The sequence below is a fragment of the Delphinapterus leucas genome, chromosome 20, assembly GCF_059928025.1.
Source record: "Delphinapterus leucas isolate spDelLeu-1000000601 "Yukka" chromosome 20, BTC_Dleu_Yukka2, whole genome shotgun sequence".
Taxonomy (NCBI): domain Eukaryota; kingdom Metazoa; phylum Chordata; class Mammalia; order Artiodactyla; family Monodontidae; genus Delphinapterus; species Delphinapterus leucas.
Genome location: NC_143148.1, coordinates 15,308,000 through 15,325,406, shown reverse-complemented (window position 1 = coordinate 15,325,406; position 17,407 = coordinate 15,308,000). Strand labels below are relative to the sequence as shown.

Here is a 17,407-nt window from a genome sequence, read left to right as displayed (position 1 = left end):
AGATCCCACATGCTGCGCCACACAGCATGGCCAAAAAAAAAAAAGCCTGGTCTATGTGTATGATAAGTATTTGGTGAATAAATTATGAAGGACTTTCTTTCAGTTAAATGTGAGTAAGAGAAAGTATTAACATTTTAAAAATAACACCTAAACACAGGGTGGTATAGACAATGGAATAACATCTTTAAAGTATTAAAGAAAAAAATGTGAATTCAGAATTCTATCCCCAGAGAAAAATATCCTTTTAAAATGAAGATGAAATGAAGATATTTTCAGATAAATGAAGATTTATATCATAACCGGTAGAACTGTAGTATAGAAAACACTAGAGGGAGTTCTTCAGGTTGAAGGGAATTGACATTGGATTATACAGGAAGGAAAGACCAACAGGTAGGAAAGAAGAGTATCAGAAATGGAAAATATGTGGGTAGCTATAAAATTTGTTTTCTTTCCTAAATGTTATTAAAATATATGACTGTTTAAAGCAAAATAATGTAACATGGTATGGTGGATTTTATAAGGTATGTAGTTGAAATGACAACAGTAGGACAAAGAATAAAAAGTTCAGGGACTTCCCTGGTGATCCAGTGGTTGAGACTCCATGCTTCCCCTATGGGGTGTGGGTTCGATCCCTGGTTGGGGAACTAAGATCGTCATGCCCCATAGTGTGGCCAAAAAAAAAAAAAAGAATGAGGAGTGCAAATGAAATGATATTGTTACAGGTTCTTATATTTTACATGAAGTGGTATGATATTAATTCTAGTGTAAACTATATTAAAGATGCATATTTAATCCCTGGAGCAACCTCTAACAAGATGCATAGAGGTATAGCTGAAGAGCCAACAGAATTCAAATATACCAGAAAAAATTAATCAACCCCCCCAAAAAAAGCAGGAAAGGAGAAATAGTTAATTTTTTTAAATGTGGCAAATAGAAATCAACAAAACAGTAAACATAAATCCAAACAAATTAATAATTACATCAATATAAATTGATTACATATTTCAGTGAAAAGCCCCAAGACTGCCACACTGGAGAAAAAATGTGAAACCCAAACTACATGCTATCTGCCAGAAATGTATATTAAATGTAATCACAGATAGGTTCAAGGGAAAAAGGTAGAACAAGATATACTTGTGCACACAGTAAGCACAAGCAAACTAGAGTGACTCTACTAATATTAGATAAAACAGATGTCAAGACAAGAGACAGAGGCACAGGGATATCGGCTCGGTGCTTTGTGACCGCCTGGAGGGGTGGGATAGGGAGGGTGGGAGGGAGGGAGACGCAAGAGGGAAGAGATATGGGAACATATGTATATGTATAACTGATTCACTTTGTTATAAAGCAGAAACTAACACCATTGTAAAGCAATTATACCCCAATAAAGATGTTAAAAAAAAAAAAAAAGACAAGAGACAGAGAAATGTTTCATAATAGAAGGGTCAATTCATTGGGAAGAAACAATCATAAATGTGCGTATGCTATAATAACAGCTTCAAAATACATGATGCAAAAACTGAATGAACTAAAGGTAGAAATAGACAAATCCACAATCGCAGTTTTCGTGTATCTCCTACTTCATACATATTCTGCTGTTCGAAAAATGAGATTTAAGATTAGCCTAGATATTTTCAGATAATTTCTAAAGTTTTTTGAGAGGAGAAAAATCCTTCCATCTATGAACAAATACATAAAATCCAAGTCCGGAGGTCCACCGCCCGCTCCCGCTCCAATCGCTCGCGCCTGCGCTTGCGCATTCCTCTCAGCCCGTTGGGGCGAGGACCAGGCCCTCCCTACCGGGACTACATTTCCCACAAGCCTCTGCACCTAGTTTCCTTCCGGCTTCCTTGCTGGTGTCGGCTCGGAGAGGTGAGTTGGTCTTGTGCATTGAGGAAATGGGCGCGGGGGCGGCGCGGGGGCGGCGCGGGCCTCTGTGTGCACTGGGCTGAAGTGACTGTGTAGTTTGTGACGCTGACTGGACACTGGGCACCCTGGTGCGTCTTCTGTCCTCCTGCTTCAGGGCCGCACAGATGCAGCGGCCCAGAATGGCTCCGAGTTAGATTTATGAACCTCACAGTGAAGGCCCCTAACAAAAAGACGCAGAACAACAGCTCTCAGAACCACAGCTTAACCAGAGCTCCCTCCCAAGGCAGCTTTTGAGAACTCAGAGACGTATTCCAGCCCTGGTCTTTGTACTCTGGCCATTCTCACCCAGAAGGGTCAGCTTCTCCCCAGGCTCCTTCTTAATTCCATCGAGTTATGTGTGTGGTGGATGGCGGGAGCAAATGTGGTAGCGGGGGTGTGTCCTTAATCTGGACAGGCTGAGCTCCGAAAAAGGCGCAATGTGTCCAGATTCCCGTCTCCGTCCCCCAACCTGCTGATCTTTAGGAATGGAGTCAGAAAGGGGAAAATAATTATGTATATACAATTATATATGTGTGTGTGTGTATATATATATGTATATGATTATATATATGTTTATGTTTCCTCTTTGTTCCATGAAATGTAATTTTTATTTTTTTCTAGACGTGGGGACGTTTGCTTCTCCTGTGAAAGAGTGAAAAATCAGGTCGGACTGAAAAAAGATAAAGCGGCCCTGCCATTAATCTGGATGGGAGAGGATAGACAGATAAAGCAAGCTGCAGAGTTAATAGAAAACATTATTTCTGCCCAGGTCATGCAGCAGTTGTAAAATGCCATAAAGACTCCCTTTTTGAGAGCTTATAGCTTTCTTACCAGTGTTGCCCCAGACCTGCCTTGCTGATTTTATTTTGTCACTGGGGATACCCAGTTACTAAATTACCCTCACTTCACTTTCTAGCACTTAATCTCCAGTTAATCCCTGCCGCTCCTATTCTCACCTCAGAAACAGCAGTCACTGAAGTATGGTTCCCCACTTCTTCAGAATCCTTCAGCTGGAATTCAGCTCTTTACAAAAGAGCTTTTCTTATCCCTCTCCTCCATCACATTCCAGCCATTCCTGTAGAATTTCCTCCCTGTCTTGAGTCAATAAATCTTATTTTGTTGGACTGTACAGGATTGTTACAGGTAGTCTTTAGTTGGTTAGGCTTTAACACCGGAATATCCTATCCATTGGCATGGTACTTTGTTCTTCCTTCCCAGTGAATGGTGGAGAGGATGAGGGTAGAGTCCCCCCCACCTCCACCAAGGGTATCCTCTCCTCTCCAGTGGCTATTCAGATGAACATTTGGCAGTCATTTAATTCCACCTGTGAGCTGCTGTTTTCTAATAATTTGAATGGTCTGCAGGTAAACCTCATGCAGGGAGGCTAACTGTAGAGCTTTATTTTAGGCTGTGATTTATTATGATTTATTTATTACAGTTTAGTTGGAATCATACACTAGGTGTTTTGATCTTTTCCACTGCCCTGAGGTCAAAAGCAGGGAAAGATAGGAGATGGTTTGATTGGTGACAGGGTCTTATGCTTTTGAAGCTTTTAGGAGTGGTAAGGTGATAGATTTTTAACAGAGAACTCTGTGTTAACAAGACAAGGGGTTACTAGTGGGAGGGAAGGGAAACATCAGTAGAAATTTGAAAATTGGTTTGAGGTTTTTGACGGCATGAGTTTGTTTCAGGCCACATATTTATGTGGTCTTATGACAGGCAGTTTAGTATAGTTGCAATATGGGTTATGGAGCCAAATTATCAGGGTGCTAATCCTAATCCTTCACCCTTAGAGCTGGGTGAAGTTGGGGCAATTTATTTCATCTCTTTGTGCCACAGTTCCTTCATCTGTAAAAGGAGGATAATAATAGAACCTACTGTGTAGGGTTGCTAAGAATAGGTGAATAATATATGTAAGGTCCTCAGATAATGCTTGATACATAAGTGCTCAGTAGATTTAGTTGATATTATTAAAGTGTGATCCATGTTTTTCCTCATCACCCAGATCCAAAAATTATGAGGATTTTGCCATGTATGCTTCATCCATCCACATACCCTCCCTTTGTAAATTGTTGTTAAACAAGAGGAATTGCCTATCAGTCTGAAGCTCTGAAATTTATTAGCATTCTCAGGAAGAGTGGGGCTGAGAAGCTCAAACTTTTTGTGGAAGAAAAAAGAAAGCTCAGAAGAGAATTTTCTTTAATAACTGTGGGAAGAAGTATGTAGTATTCTTCATCTTCAGTGATATAGCTGATGTTTATTAAATGTTTATTTGCTACTTTAGTGTGTTATTATATGTAGTGTCTTATTTAATACTCATAACAATGCTTTGGGATAGAATCTATAGTTATCACCATTTTATATGGGAGGAATCTAAGGCTGAAAAGTTAGGTAACATATCCAAGGTAACACACTTAATAACTGTCAGAGCTGAGATTTATATCTTGGAAGTTTGACAGAAAAGCCTATGTTAGTAATTACAACAGTATACCAAATCTCATCATCACATCTACTTGAACAAATCCTTCCCACCTTACTCAGTAATCCATCATGAGGGGGGTGATATTAAGCTGATGACAGCAAGCACTGTCAAGTTATGTCCAGATTATAGCTGTGAGGTCTCTGTAAAAGGAGAATTTCATACAGTAAGATTTATGCCTTACAATTTTTATTTTAATGATGTTACATGCAAGGTTAGAAAAATAGGACAAGAAGATCTAATAGCAGTTGGAGGGCTTCATAGGCATCTTAGCCCAAAGGATTAGTTCAGAAGCAAAAGAAACCCATTTGTCAGGACGCTGTGAAAGGAAGCAGCCATGAGACTGCCATCAGTGCCTAAAAGATATCAGAGACTTTGTCATCCTTTTCTAGGTAGTACTCTAACATATGGGTAAATTAAATCATGGAGTTGGTTCATGATTAAATCATGAATTAGACGCTGAAGTAAAGAAGAAAAGCCACTCAGGAAAAACAACAGCTTTTTTTAGAGTATCCTGAACTTTTTTCTTCAACAGAAGACTGGAAGAAAACTTGAATTGGGAAAGTCTTTCCCTTCTTTGGAGTATTTGCATACTTTAGGGTCACACTGTGTTTAATATGGTGGTAGTGTTGTGAGCTACCACTGTAAACATTTTAACTGGTCCTTCTAGGCACATGTGATTTTTTTTTTCTGTCAAAATAGTTTAAGGCCACACATGCTGGGATTTTTTGTATTTAACATATTGGCTTTACCCATTTCATCAAAGTTAGGGCAACATCATCACTTTTTACTCTTTGCATGGTTTTCAGTGGTATAGATGCACTACAGTTTTTTTGTGTTTTTTTTTTTAATTTATTTTTTAATTTTTGCTGTGTTGGCTCTTCGGTTCTGTGCAAGGGCTTTCTCTAGTTGCGGCAAGTGGGGGCCACTCTTCATCGCGGTGAGCGGGCCTCTCACTGTCGTGGCCTCTCCTGTTGCGGAGCACAGGCTCCAGACGCGCAGCCTCAGTAGTTGTGGCTCATGGGCCAGTTGCTCCGCGGCATGTGGGATCCTCCCAGACCAGGGCTCAAACCCGTGTCCCCTGCATTGGCAGGCAGACTCTCAACCACTGCACCACCAGGTTAGCCCCCTGGCAGGAGTTCTTTAGACCCAACCAAGTTGTCATTTACTTGCCACGCAGTCTTAATTTGGATGTTTGGTGGTCGTCTGGGTGGATCTTTTCAAGTCCAAAGAGATAGAGCAATAGGAGAATGAGAAAGACTGAGGGGGAAAGCCTTGGCCTCAGTGTGCTTCTTCACGGCCAGAGAACTGGTCTCTGCCAGATCCTGCAGGCGACGTCAGCTGTCACTTAACGGGCTACTCGAATCTACATGGCTCAGGATAAGTCCCAGCCACCCTTCAGAGGGGAGCCATAGCCCAATAGGTGGATCGAGATTATGGCCTTTGAGGCCCCGCATTGGGTGCCAGAAAAGATGTTGCAGGAAAGAGAGTGGGCTGCGAGAGGATGGTCACATCCCAAGTCATGTCTGAGTCCCTGGGATGGCCGCCAAGTGTGTGTTCTTGGGTTTGTGCAGGCAAGAATTCAAGAGCAAGACATAGTAAAGTGAAAGAAGGTTTATTCAGGGAGATACACACTTCATAGACAGAGTGTGGGCCATCTTGGAAGGCAAGAGGCCGCACTACAGTTTATTTAATCATTCCCCAGTTTAATTTTCAGCTTTTATTCATTATAAACCAAATCTGTTCACATATCTCTGCAAACATCTCTATGTACATGTGCAAATAGTTCCTTTAGTCCCAGAAGTGGAGTTTCTGGTTTACAGCATTATGGGGTTTAAATGCTGTTTCACACAGTTCTAAATTTGGACCAAACTAGTGTGCTGTGACCTTGCTAATATCATCAGTCTTTAGATCTTTTAGATCTCCCAATCCAGTCGCTGTAAAGAGGTATTTTTTGGTTGCTTTAACACATTTCGTTAATTAGTAGTGAGGTCTAGTATCTTTTGAAAGGTTATTTCTATTTTTTAGTGAATTGCCCTTGCTCAGGTTTCTCTCAGTGAAGTAGAAATTCTGCCCTTCAGAGGCAAAAACCAAAGTTGAAAGATGGCTTTTTAGTTAGAGAAATGTGGACTCAAAACAAAGCTCTGCCACTTAATAACTGAATCTGGGCAAATGATCTGACCCCTGAGCATCAGTTTTCTGAACTATGGAAAGGAGAGAGGAACTACTTTGCAGAACAATGCTGAGTGATGTACCTAAAGCAGCCATCACATGAAATTTCTCAATGAATGTTTGTTGTTGACTAACTGCAACAATCATGAATCCTCTACTGAAAGAGGGGGTGGAAAAGGACGTCATGGTATGAGAGGTTCTGATTGGGAAACAGAGTAGTGAGTTGTCCGGGCTGGGGAAAGACCAGTGCAGCTTTATGGTGTCAGGAGCTGCCAGGCCCAATCTGTGTGGTTTTCAGTCTTTGTGTTTAGGAGGTTCAGGCAGGATCCTGGGGCTCATAGGAGGCTCTGTGTGGATGGTGTGGCCCTTTCTCAGCCCTGAAAAAATTGTACTGGAAAGGGGAGATGCTGCTCAGAACAAGTCTGAGGAATCCAGTGTCAGGACCAGATCCACACTGCCAGATGGGGAACTGGATAGAAATCCTCCCGCTAAAGTATCTGGGCTCTGCACAAAGATCATCATTGTTTAGCTGAGTTTTGTCAGGGCTTGGATTTCTTCAGACTCCCTATACTCTCCTCCAGTGGGGTATGAGAGCAATGTGGGTATAGCGGTGAGGAGTAGTTTGGAAGCAGGAATGGAAGAGAAAAAAAGCTCATACTAACATAAGTCATTTTGGGAGCTCTGAGGCACATCTGGTTTCATGGCTGCTTTTTCTTCTTCCAGATCTGGCTTATCTGGACTCTAGTTCTCCAACAGAGAAATCTTGAAAAGGACTGACCGGTTCTTGCAGTTGGAAACAATGGCCCATGTAAGTTGGTGTTTCTTCATTTTTGAAATATTGCCAATTTCTAGGCCATGTTTCAGGATAAGGAATGATTATTCCTTATCCTGAAACTTCCTATTTAACAGAACTCCATCCAAGAACCCACTCTAGTTCCTCTCATTCCTGTGAGAGTTGGGGACAAATAGCCCAGTGTCCCCTATGTGCCCCCTTCCCTTTTTTCCACTAATGTGGACCATCTCCTATCTACAGAATCTTCTGTCAAGAGCCATCAAGGAGCAAAAGTGAAATGCCTTGAGAAGAATGTGGGTATTCTCTGCAGAATGTCCCCCCGTTAACATTTTTGATTTTAGCTTTTGATTTTAATACCTAAACTTCAGAGAAAGCATATTTCTCTGAATTACAGTGATTTTGGGTCTACTTTTATATGGGAAAAATTTACATCCCCAATACACAATTTGACATCTTTTAAAAGTTTTTTTAACTTTGTATTGCTATATAACGTACATAGAGAATAGTACACAAATCAGAAGTGTGCAGCTGAATGAATTTTCATAAATTGAGTATATCTATGCTATCAGCACTCAGGTCAAGAAAGAGAATATTACTAGCATTCACATGTCCCCCTTTCAGTCACTTTCCCAGTCCAAATGTAATTCTGACTTTGAACACCATACAATAATGTTGCCTATTTTTTAGAACTTTATGTAAGTGAAATTGTATAGTTCAATGTAACTTTTTTTTAAACCAAAAACAATGTGTAGGAAGTCTTGTTATATTCCAAATACAATTGCTGGATCATCAGAACCATGTGCAGATGTTTTGAAATGCATGCAGATATCATTAAAGGGGATGTGTATAAGTGGTACTGCTGGTGATAAGGGAGGCCTCAGAGCATCATACAGAGTGTGAGCCAGGCCTGCCATTATGTTCTCCTTGGAAGCGCATTTGCAAAGTGCACTTCACATGTAGCCCCTGTTTTTGTCATTTTGTAAAATGAGTTCCTAAGAAGTTGGAAAAGTATTGAAGAAACACGTAGAGAAAGAAGCAAAGCAAGTGAGAAAAAAAATTTTGGTAAAAGAGAGAGTGAAAGTACTAAAGTCAGAGATATCATGTGTGCACTGACCCATGTGTACTCTAATTCTGTCCTGGGGGAAATGTGAAGCTAGTTGGAGAGTTGGAATTGATATATAATGCAGTATAATTCTTTGCTTTAAAATGATGGGAAAATAGGCACCCACCCAAAATGGTGGGAAAATAATGTTAGAATGTCTTGATTTTCAGGAATGGATTATTAATATTAAATGGGATATCCCTGTTTTGAACACTCCTTGATGACCTTGTGGTTTGATGAAAGAGAGAATTTGGTCTTATTTGACTGCTTATACGGAAAACTCCAAACTTCTCCACAGACCTGAATTTTTTAAGTACATAAGATGAGATTTAGTATTGGCTGGTCTTAGTCCTTGTATGCATTGAGATCTTATGGTATGTAAGGCTTTTAGGATTGGGTGGATTAGGTAGGGATATGATTGCGGCCTTGTATTGTGAGGGCTAAAAGTTCATATGCTGCCTTGATATCTTATCAGACCTAACCAAGATTTCCCTGCTCTCCCCAGATGTGGCCCCCATGCAATGGAAAAGACTCTTAACCTGGCTAGTTTCCCTATCAGCTAGACCAGCTAAACCCCTCTTAGTCCTCAACCTAATAGGTTTCACCTCCTTGCCAGCCCACAGAATTATTCAAACAAACTCATCACATCCTCCTGCATTGGCCAGGGACCCCTCATCCTCTTTTTACTATAAAGCCTGCCTCCCACAGATCCTGCATTTTCACCCTATTCCTGAGTGCAACCCCTGTGTGGCCCTGCATGACGTGTGGTGTCTTCCTCTCCCGGGCTGTGAGTATATGTGACTAATAACCTGCTGTCAGTCTCATCTGTCAGGTGTCGGATATTCAGTCATCTCATACCATTTAGGGTGAGGGATCCCTCCTTCAGCAATGGGGTGAGTAGGAGGTGATTGGAACAGAACTGCAAACAGAGAGGAAGAATGCGTCTCTCCACTGAGAGAAGGATACTAGGAGCAGAGTCCATCGTGTAGTTTTACAGGATGCGCTGGTTTAGAGCAGGGTTTCTCAACCTTGGAACTACACTTGACCTTTGAACAACGCAGGGATTAGGGACGCTGATCCTTTGTGCAGTTGAAAATCTGGCCCTCTGTATATGCCATTCCTCCATATCTGGAATTCCTCATTATATGCAGTTCTGCATCCACAGATTCAACCAACCAAGAATTGCATAATACTGTAGTATTTACTATTGAAAAAAATATACGTATAACTGGTACCACGCAGTTCAAATCTGTGTTGTTCAAGTTTCAACTGTATTAATATTTTGAGCCAGAGAATATTTTATTGTGGGGGATTGTCCTCTGCATTGTAGGATGTTTAACAGTATCCCTGGCCTCTACCAGTTAGACACTTCTAACACTCACACCCCTTCACCCTAGTTGTGCCTATCAAAATTGTCTCCAGACATGGCCAGATGTCTTCTGGGAAGTAAAATCACTCCTCATTGAAAACCACTGGTCCAGGGTGATACCTTTACCATTCGGTATCCTCTAACTCAGGAATGAGGAAAGATGTTCAGTGAGGGATGATGGATGATAAATAGTAAGAAGATCATCCAGATGCATAAGTAATAGATAAAGTAGAATGTGAGAGTTGAGGAAGATTTTTGAGACTGTATTGAATCCAGACATCTAAAGAGAGAGGAAAAAAAGATTGGATTTAATACATTTGAAATGTGGACTGCCATGTAGCAAATTTTTAAAAATTTACTAAAGAATTGGTCATAACAGGGAAGATGCTTATAATAAAATGTGACTTTATGGTGAACTTGAGTCTATTTTCTTAGAGATTTCATAGTACATTTCATTTTTATCAATGTTTTTTCATGATCAGTAAAGGGGAAAGAAGGTAGAAGACCTCATATTTCTTAAGAATTTGTGGTGGAGATACAGTTTGCAGAGGGTTTGTGTGCACAGTTTCATTTAATTGGAACTTCTTTTGGTTATTTTATTCCTTTCCAGGTATTTTTGGGTAAAAATTTAATCTTATCTGCACTCACAGGACTGTTCAAGACATGTAGCACTATGCTTCAGTGATACTAATTTTCTTACTGTCCTTACACATGTCATAAATTTGCTTGCTGTGTGCTCCCTCCCTCTCTGCAATGCAATCATTGATCTCTCTTTCCATTTAAAAAATATTTCATTTATTTTCACAAGTTATCCATGAGTTTTATTTTTTCAGGGTTCAGTGACATTCAGAGATGTGGCCATAGACTTCTCACAGGAAGAATGGGAATTCCTGGACTCAGCTCAGAGAGACTTATATAGAGATGTCATGTGGGAGAATTATAGCAACTTCATCTCACTAGGTAAGGCTATTTATCCCCAATTATACTGGCTTTCTCTTCTGTCAATATTGGGACTATGTTTTGAGAAACTAGATAAAATTTTTCTCTCTGTTCCAAAGGAATGGTCCAAGCTTTGTTAGGTTGGAAGTAGGCCGCTCCTTTTAACACTTCATCACTCTCAGGTTCAGCAGGCTAGGTCCTTCAGACTTTTTTCAGGCTCTGTTGTTTCCATGTTTCCTTAGTATTCAAGGGGCTGGGTTTGAATTCTGGGTTTTTTACGACAGACGCATTCTCCAAGAAACCAGGCTCGGAATTGATGTAGATGCTTAACCCTCCTTTATAATCCACCTGCAAAGAGAATACCTAGACTCAGGGATTCTGAGTCTCTTTAAAAATCAGAGGAGCCTGTAGAACTTACATAGTATGAGGTGGATCCACAAAGTTCATCTAAAACTCAAGTAAGTGCATTCTGTTTCCTATAACAGACATATTCAGTTCTACTTGCTTTGTGGTAGAAAGTTAAAGTCTAAGAACTTTGCATTCAACATTAAATGAATATCTTAGTAAGAATCTGAGGATGTCTGAGGAAGCTTCTTATTCTCTCAGCAAATTGATAACAATAAAAGTTAATAGCTAGTATACACACATATGTGTATATATACATATAACTGCATATACTTACGTACTATTCTGAGCATTGTACGTTATTAATTAATCCTCACAAAAACTCTATGAGAAATATGCTATTATTATCCTTATTTCAGGTGAGAAAATTTAGGCACAAAATGTTAATAATTTGCAGAGGTAACATAGCAACAAAGGCAGGATATGAACCCATGCAGTCTGGATCCATATTCTGTGTTTTCAACTATTACAAAAGACTGCCTCTCAACAGAGCTTGTATGAGGTATGAGTTTAAATTGTTTTAAGGCCTCTTCTTGCCCATCTGGTGTCTATTCCTTGTGGTCCTGAGGTTACCCTAGTATGAGTGTTCTTCAACTCCCTAGCATTTCTTTGCTCTTAGGCTTTATAAAGTACCATTTTGATCTATCGTTTATTATAAATTTAACCAAATCTGAACCTAAGGACTTTGGGGCTTGTAATTTCATGTCACATTATCTTTTAAGCAGGACCTTCCATTTCTAAACCAGATGTGATTACCTTATTGGATGAAGGGAAGGAGCCCTGGATGGTTGTAAGGGAAGGGACAAGAAGACATCACCCTGGTGAGTGAGGGCTTAGCAGGCATGGGGAAGTCATTACTGTAGGTAATAGCCAAGTATGTTAGGGTAGAGACATACCCTCGAGATGTTACACATCTCTCTTCAAAAGCCCATAGCCTGTGGAGAAAAGGCCTGAGACCTAGGAAGCAAATTAAAATCTTTAACCTTTGGGCTAGCAAAGGAACTTCCTACTGGCCTCGATTACAACTCTCTGTTTCTTGTCTCATGTTTCTCTCCCACTTGAAAGAGAGAAACTGTTCTCAGTAGAAGGAAAAAAATGATAATAAATATGAGTTAAAACCAACAAAATAGAAAAAGAAAAAAAGTGAAAATTAATAAAGCTTAGAGTTGATTTCTTGAAAAGATCAACAAAATTGATAAACACCAGCTTGATTAATCAAGAAAGAAAGAGAGACAATATAAATTACTAACACCAGGAATGAAAGAGAGGTTTTCACTTCAAATTTTTACAACCATTAAAAAAATAAGAGAGGCTTCCCTGGTGGCACAGTGGTTGAGAGTCTGCCTGCCAATGCAGGGGACACAGGTTCGTGCCCCGGTCCTGGAAGATCCCACATGCCGCGGAGCTGCTGGGCCTGTGAGCCATGGCCGCTGAGCCTGCGCATCCGGACCCTGTGCTCTGCAATGGGAGAGACCACAACAGTGAGAGGCCCGCGTACCGCAAAAAAAAAAAAAAAAAAAAAGAGAGCATACCATGAATAACTTTATGTCAGTAAATTTGACAACTTCAATGAAATGGAAAAATTCCTTGAAAAATATAGCTTACCAGACCTGACACAAGAGAAAAAAGAAAATATGAATAACTTCATATTTGCTAAAATAATTGAATCCATTATCAGAAGTCTTTCCAGAAAGAAAATGCTAGGCTCAGATGGTTTCACTGGTGAATTCTATTAAATATTTAAGGAAGAAATATTACAGTATTACACAAATTCCTTCAGAAAAAGAAAGAACTCCTTCCAATTCATTTTATGAGACTACTATAACTCTTTTACTAAGTTCATGAAGGATATAAGTCTATAATTTTTTTCCCTTTGGTAATTTCTATCCTTTGTGAATGTAGATGTAAAATACTTAAAAAATATCAGGAAATTAAATCCAGCAATATATAAAAATGATGACCAAGTAGGGTTTATCCCAGGAAAACCCTATCTTGGTTTAACATTAAAAAATTAATCAGTGTAATTTAACATATTAACAGAAATGTGAGAAACCATGTGATCATCTCCATAGATGTAAAAATAGCATATGACAAAATTCAACATCCACTCATAATAAAAATTCTCAGGAAACTAGAAACTGAGGGGAGCTTCCTCAATCTGATAAGGGACATCTGCTGAAAAAATACTACATCATAAACTTCATCATACTTGATTGAAGAGTTTCCCCCAAGATTGTGAGCAAGGCAAGGATGCCCAGTCTCCCGAATTCTACTTAACATTGTATTGAAGGTTCTAGCATTGCAATAAGGCAAGAAAAAGAGATAAGAGATATTGTAAAGATCAGAAAGGAAGAAGTAAAACTATTTGGAGATGGCATAATTATATACTTAGAAAATTGTAAGGAATCAAAATAACAGCTACCCAAAGCAATACTTGAAGATCACAGTAAGATCACAGGATACAAGGTTGAGCTACAAAAATCAATTGTGTTATTATAAACTAAGAGTGAAAAAAATTAGAAAATTAAAGTCAATTAAGAAAAATTAAAGTCAATTAAGTCAATTTACAGTGTCAAAAAAACAAAATACTAAGGAATAAATTTGACAAAATGTGTAAAACCTCTATAATAAAAATGATGGAACATTGCTAAGAGAAATAAAAGAAGACCTAATGAATAGAAAGATACCATTTTTGGGATGGGGACTCGGTATTGTAAAAATGTCCATTGTATAGATTCAACACAATTCCAGTCATAATCCTAGGAACGTTTTTTTTTTTGTAGACATTAACAAGCTGATTCTAAAATTTATATGGAAAAGCAGTGGACTTAGCATGTCTAAAACAATCTTGAAAAAGGAAGAGCATATTATTATAGAACTTAGACTACATGACTTCTAGATACTTCAAGATATATTATAAAACTCTAATAATCAAGACATTATGGTGTTGGCTAAGGATCAACAAACAGAACAGAGACCCTAGATGTAAACCTCACATGTGCTTAAAGGGTCATTTATTTATTGACAAAGGCATCAAAGCATTCTAGTGGAAAAAGGAAAGTCTTTTCAACAACTGCTGCTGGAATAGCTGGAAAAAAATCTTGAACTCTGTCTCATTCCAAAATTAATTTGAGATGTATTTTAAACATAAATATAAAAACTAAACATTAAAAAATCTTAAAAGCCAAATATAAAAGCTAAGTATAAAAAATAAAATGAAAATTTAAGAACTAAGTATACATTTTATATATAAGAAATATAAAGTTTTAGAGGAAAACATAGGGGAATGACTTGGTAGTAGGCAAAGGTTTCTTAGGAGAAAGCAATAACCATAAAAATTAAAAACTGATGTCACAATTTATCCAAATTAAAAACTTTGTCTCATCAAAATATACTAATAAAAAAATGAATAGTTGAGTCAGAGACTGAGAGAAAATGGTAGTAAAACAAAGGACCAGGGCTTCCCTGGTGGCGCAGTGGTTGAGAGTCCGCCTGCCGATGCAGGGGACCCGGGTTCGTGCCCCGGTCTGGGAAGATCCCAACATGCCGCAGAGCGGCTGGGCCCATGAGCCATGGCCGCTGAGCCTGCGCGTCCGGAGCCTGGGCTCCACAATGGGAGAGGCCACAAAAGTGAGAAGCCCGCATACCGCAAAAAACAAACAAACAAAAAAAAAAACAAAGGACCAGTATCCAGCCTCTACACTACAACTCAACAGTATAATGATGAACAACCCAATTAAAAAATGGGTAAAAGGTACATCCATACCATGGAATATAATACTCACCAACAAAAAGGAATACATTATTAATACACACAACGACTTGGATGAACCTCAAGGAAATTATGCTGAGTGAGAAAAACCAATCACAAAAGGTTATATACTGTATGACTCTAATTGTCTAATATTTATGAAATAATAAAATTATAGAGATGGGAAATGGATTAGTGGTTGCCAGGGGTTAGGAACATAGGGAGGGGAGGAGATGGTTGGGCTATAAAGGAATAACACAAGGGAGTCTTGTGGTTATGATATAGTTGAGTATGTTCATTGTGGTAGTGGTTATGTAAGGCTATACATGTGATAAAATTGCATAGAACTATATACATACACATACGTGATGGCATGTATAACTGGTGAAATCTAAGTAAGCCCTATGGATTATACCAAGGGTAATTTCTTGGTTTGAATATTGTACTATAGTTTGTAAGATGTTAACATTGACAGGGGCTGGGTGAAGCCTGCATGAGACTTTCCTGTACATTTCTTTGCAACCTCCTGTGAATCTACAGTTATTTCAAAATAAAAAGTAAATAAAAATGTCCTGTTGGGGGTGATAGGTAAAAGATTTGACAAAGAGAGGAGCTACTCTTTTTTCTTGATCAATGACTACAATTCATCTATATCTAAATCTGTATTAGGCAGCTCAGGCTGCCATAACAAAATACCATGGACTGAGTGACTTAGACAACAGAAATGTATTTTCTCCTAATTCTGGTCGCTAGAAGTCTGAGATTAGCATTTTGGGGCCTGATGAGGGCTCTCTTCCTGGCTTGCAGATGGCCCTGTTCTCACACTGTCCTCACATGGTGAAGAGAGAGAGCACAATCTCTCTCTTCCTCCTGTAAGACCACCAGTCCTATCCTATCCTATTCTACCCACCAGTCCTGTGAATTAGGACTCCACCCTTATTACTTCACTTAACCTTAATTACCTCCTAAAAGCACTTTCTCCAAATACATTCACATTGGGTGTCAGGGCTTAAATGTATAATTTTGGAGGGACACAATTTGGTCCATAGCAATATCTATATGGGATCCAGTTTCTTTCCAGTCTAACTAATATATATATATTTGCTTGCCTAAAAATATGTTCGTTCATTTATTCGGCAAATACTTGTGTGCCCAGTCTGAACCAAGCACTGTCCTAGACACCAGTAGGACATTTGTGAGCAAGAGTGGTAGTTCCCAGCAGTCTTGCTGTTTACATTTTAATAGGAGAAAGGACATTAACTAAACAAGTAAATGAATAAACAATATTATATACTGACAAGTGTTATTAAGAAAAGTGAGAAGAAGAGGAATAGAAATTGGCAGGTGTAAACAGGTTTGTTTTAGGGTGGTTGGGGCTTTTTGAGGAGGTGATATTCGAGTGGAAACATGAAAAAAGAGCTCAAACCATATGAGTATCTAAAGCAAGAAGCAAGAGCAGTCCTAATGGAACAGTAAATGCAGAGGTCTTGGTTCGGAGGAAAAAAGGCTTTGATGTTTGAGGAACAGCAAGAAGACCAGGATGATTACTCAAAAGGTAAGTGAAAAAAGTAGAGTAACAAGATGAAGTCAGAAAGTTAGGCAAGGGCTAAATCTTGTAAACGTTTGTATGTCATAGGGGAAGGCATGTGACTTTATTTTTATTTTTTGCCCTGTTGCACCGCTTGCCAGATCTCAGTTCCCCAACCGGGGATTGAACCCGGGCCACAGCAGTGAAAGCCTGAAATCCTAACCCCTAGCCCACCAGGGAACTCCTGGCATGTGATTTTTAAGTGTGATAGAAAGGCATTGGAGGTTTCTGAGCAGGGGAATGACATGAGCTGATTTATTTTATAATTATCACTCTATGGAGAATAGATCGAATGGGGGCAAGATGGTTAGTAGGAAGACCAATTAGGAGGCTATTTCATTTGTCCCAGTGGAATATGGTATTGGTTTTTAATTAATTAATTAATTTATATTTATGGCTGCATTGGGTCTTTGTTGTTGCATGTGGGCTTTCTCTAGTTGCAGCGAGTGGGAGCTACTCCTTGTTGCGGTGCACAGGCTTCTCATTGCAGTGGCCTCCTGTTGTGGAGCATGGGCTCCAGGCACGGGGGCTTCAGTAGTTGTGGCACGAGGGCTCAGTAGATGTGGCTCGTAGGCTTTAGAGCGCAGGCTCAGTAGTTGTGGCCCATGGGCTTAGTTGCTCCGTGGCATGAGGGATCTTCCCAGACCAGGGCTCGAACCCATGTCCCCTGCATTGGCAGGTGGATTCTTAACCACTGTGCCACCAGGGAAGTCCCTGATAGTGTTTTGGATTTGAATGGTACTGGTGGGATGACAGATATTAGGTTCGTGGTGGGTTTGTCCAGAAGATACTGGGCTGCTCCTCTGTCTGGATCCTCTCCTCTTCTCACTGGAACTCCCGAACAACCTATACAAGGCTGCCCCCACAAGTGGATGTCCTCTTTACCCAGATTGGACTCCCC

At 39.6% G+C, this 17,407-nt stretch overlaps 1 protein-coding gene across 11 annotated transcripts in view; it reads left to right on the top strand.

The window, feature by feature from the left end:
* Nucleotides 1-1,251: 1,251 nt before the first annotated feature.
* Nucleotides 1,252-17,407, top strand: part of ZFP14 (ZFP14 zinc finger protein) — a 37,232-nt gene continuing 21,076 nt past the window's right edge. Inside the window, exons 1-6 of one of the 11 annotated variants that reach the window (XM_089902281.1) lie at nucleotides 1,252-1,872; nucleotides 2,530-2,572; nucleotides 7,283-7,367; nucleotides 9,163-9,241; nucleotides 10,657-10,783; nucleotides 11,890-11,988. In XM_089902281.1, coding sequence (XP_089758407.1) covers nucleotides 9,212-9,241; nucleotides 10,657-10,783; nucleotides 11,890-11,988 — 256 coding nt within the window. In that variant the 5' untranslated portion in view covers nucleotides 1,252-1,872; nucleotides 2,530-2,572; nucleotides 7,283-7,367; nucleotides 9,163-9,211. The other 10 variants (XM_089902282.1, XM_089902286.1, XM_089902280.1 and 7 more) reach the window with 10 other exon arrangements.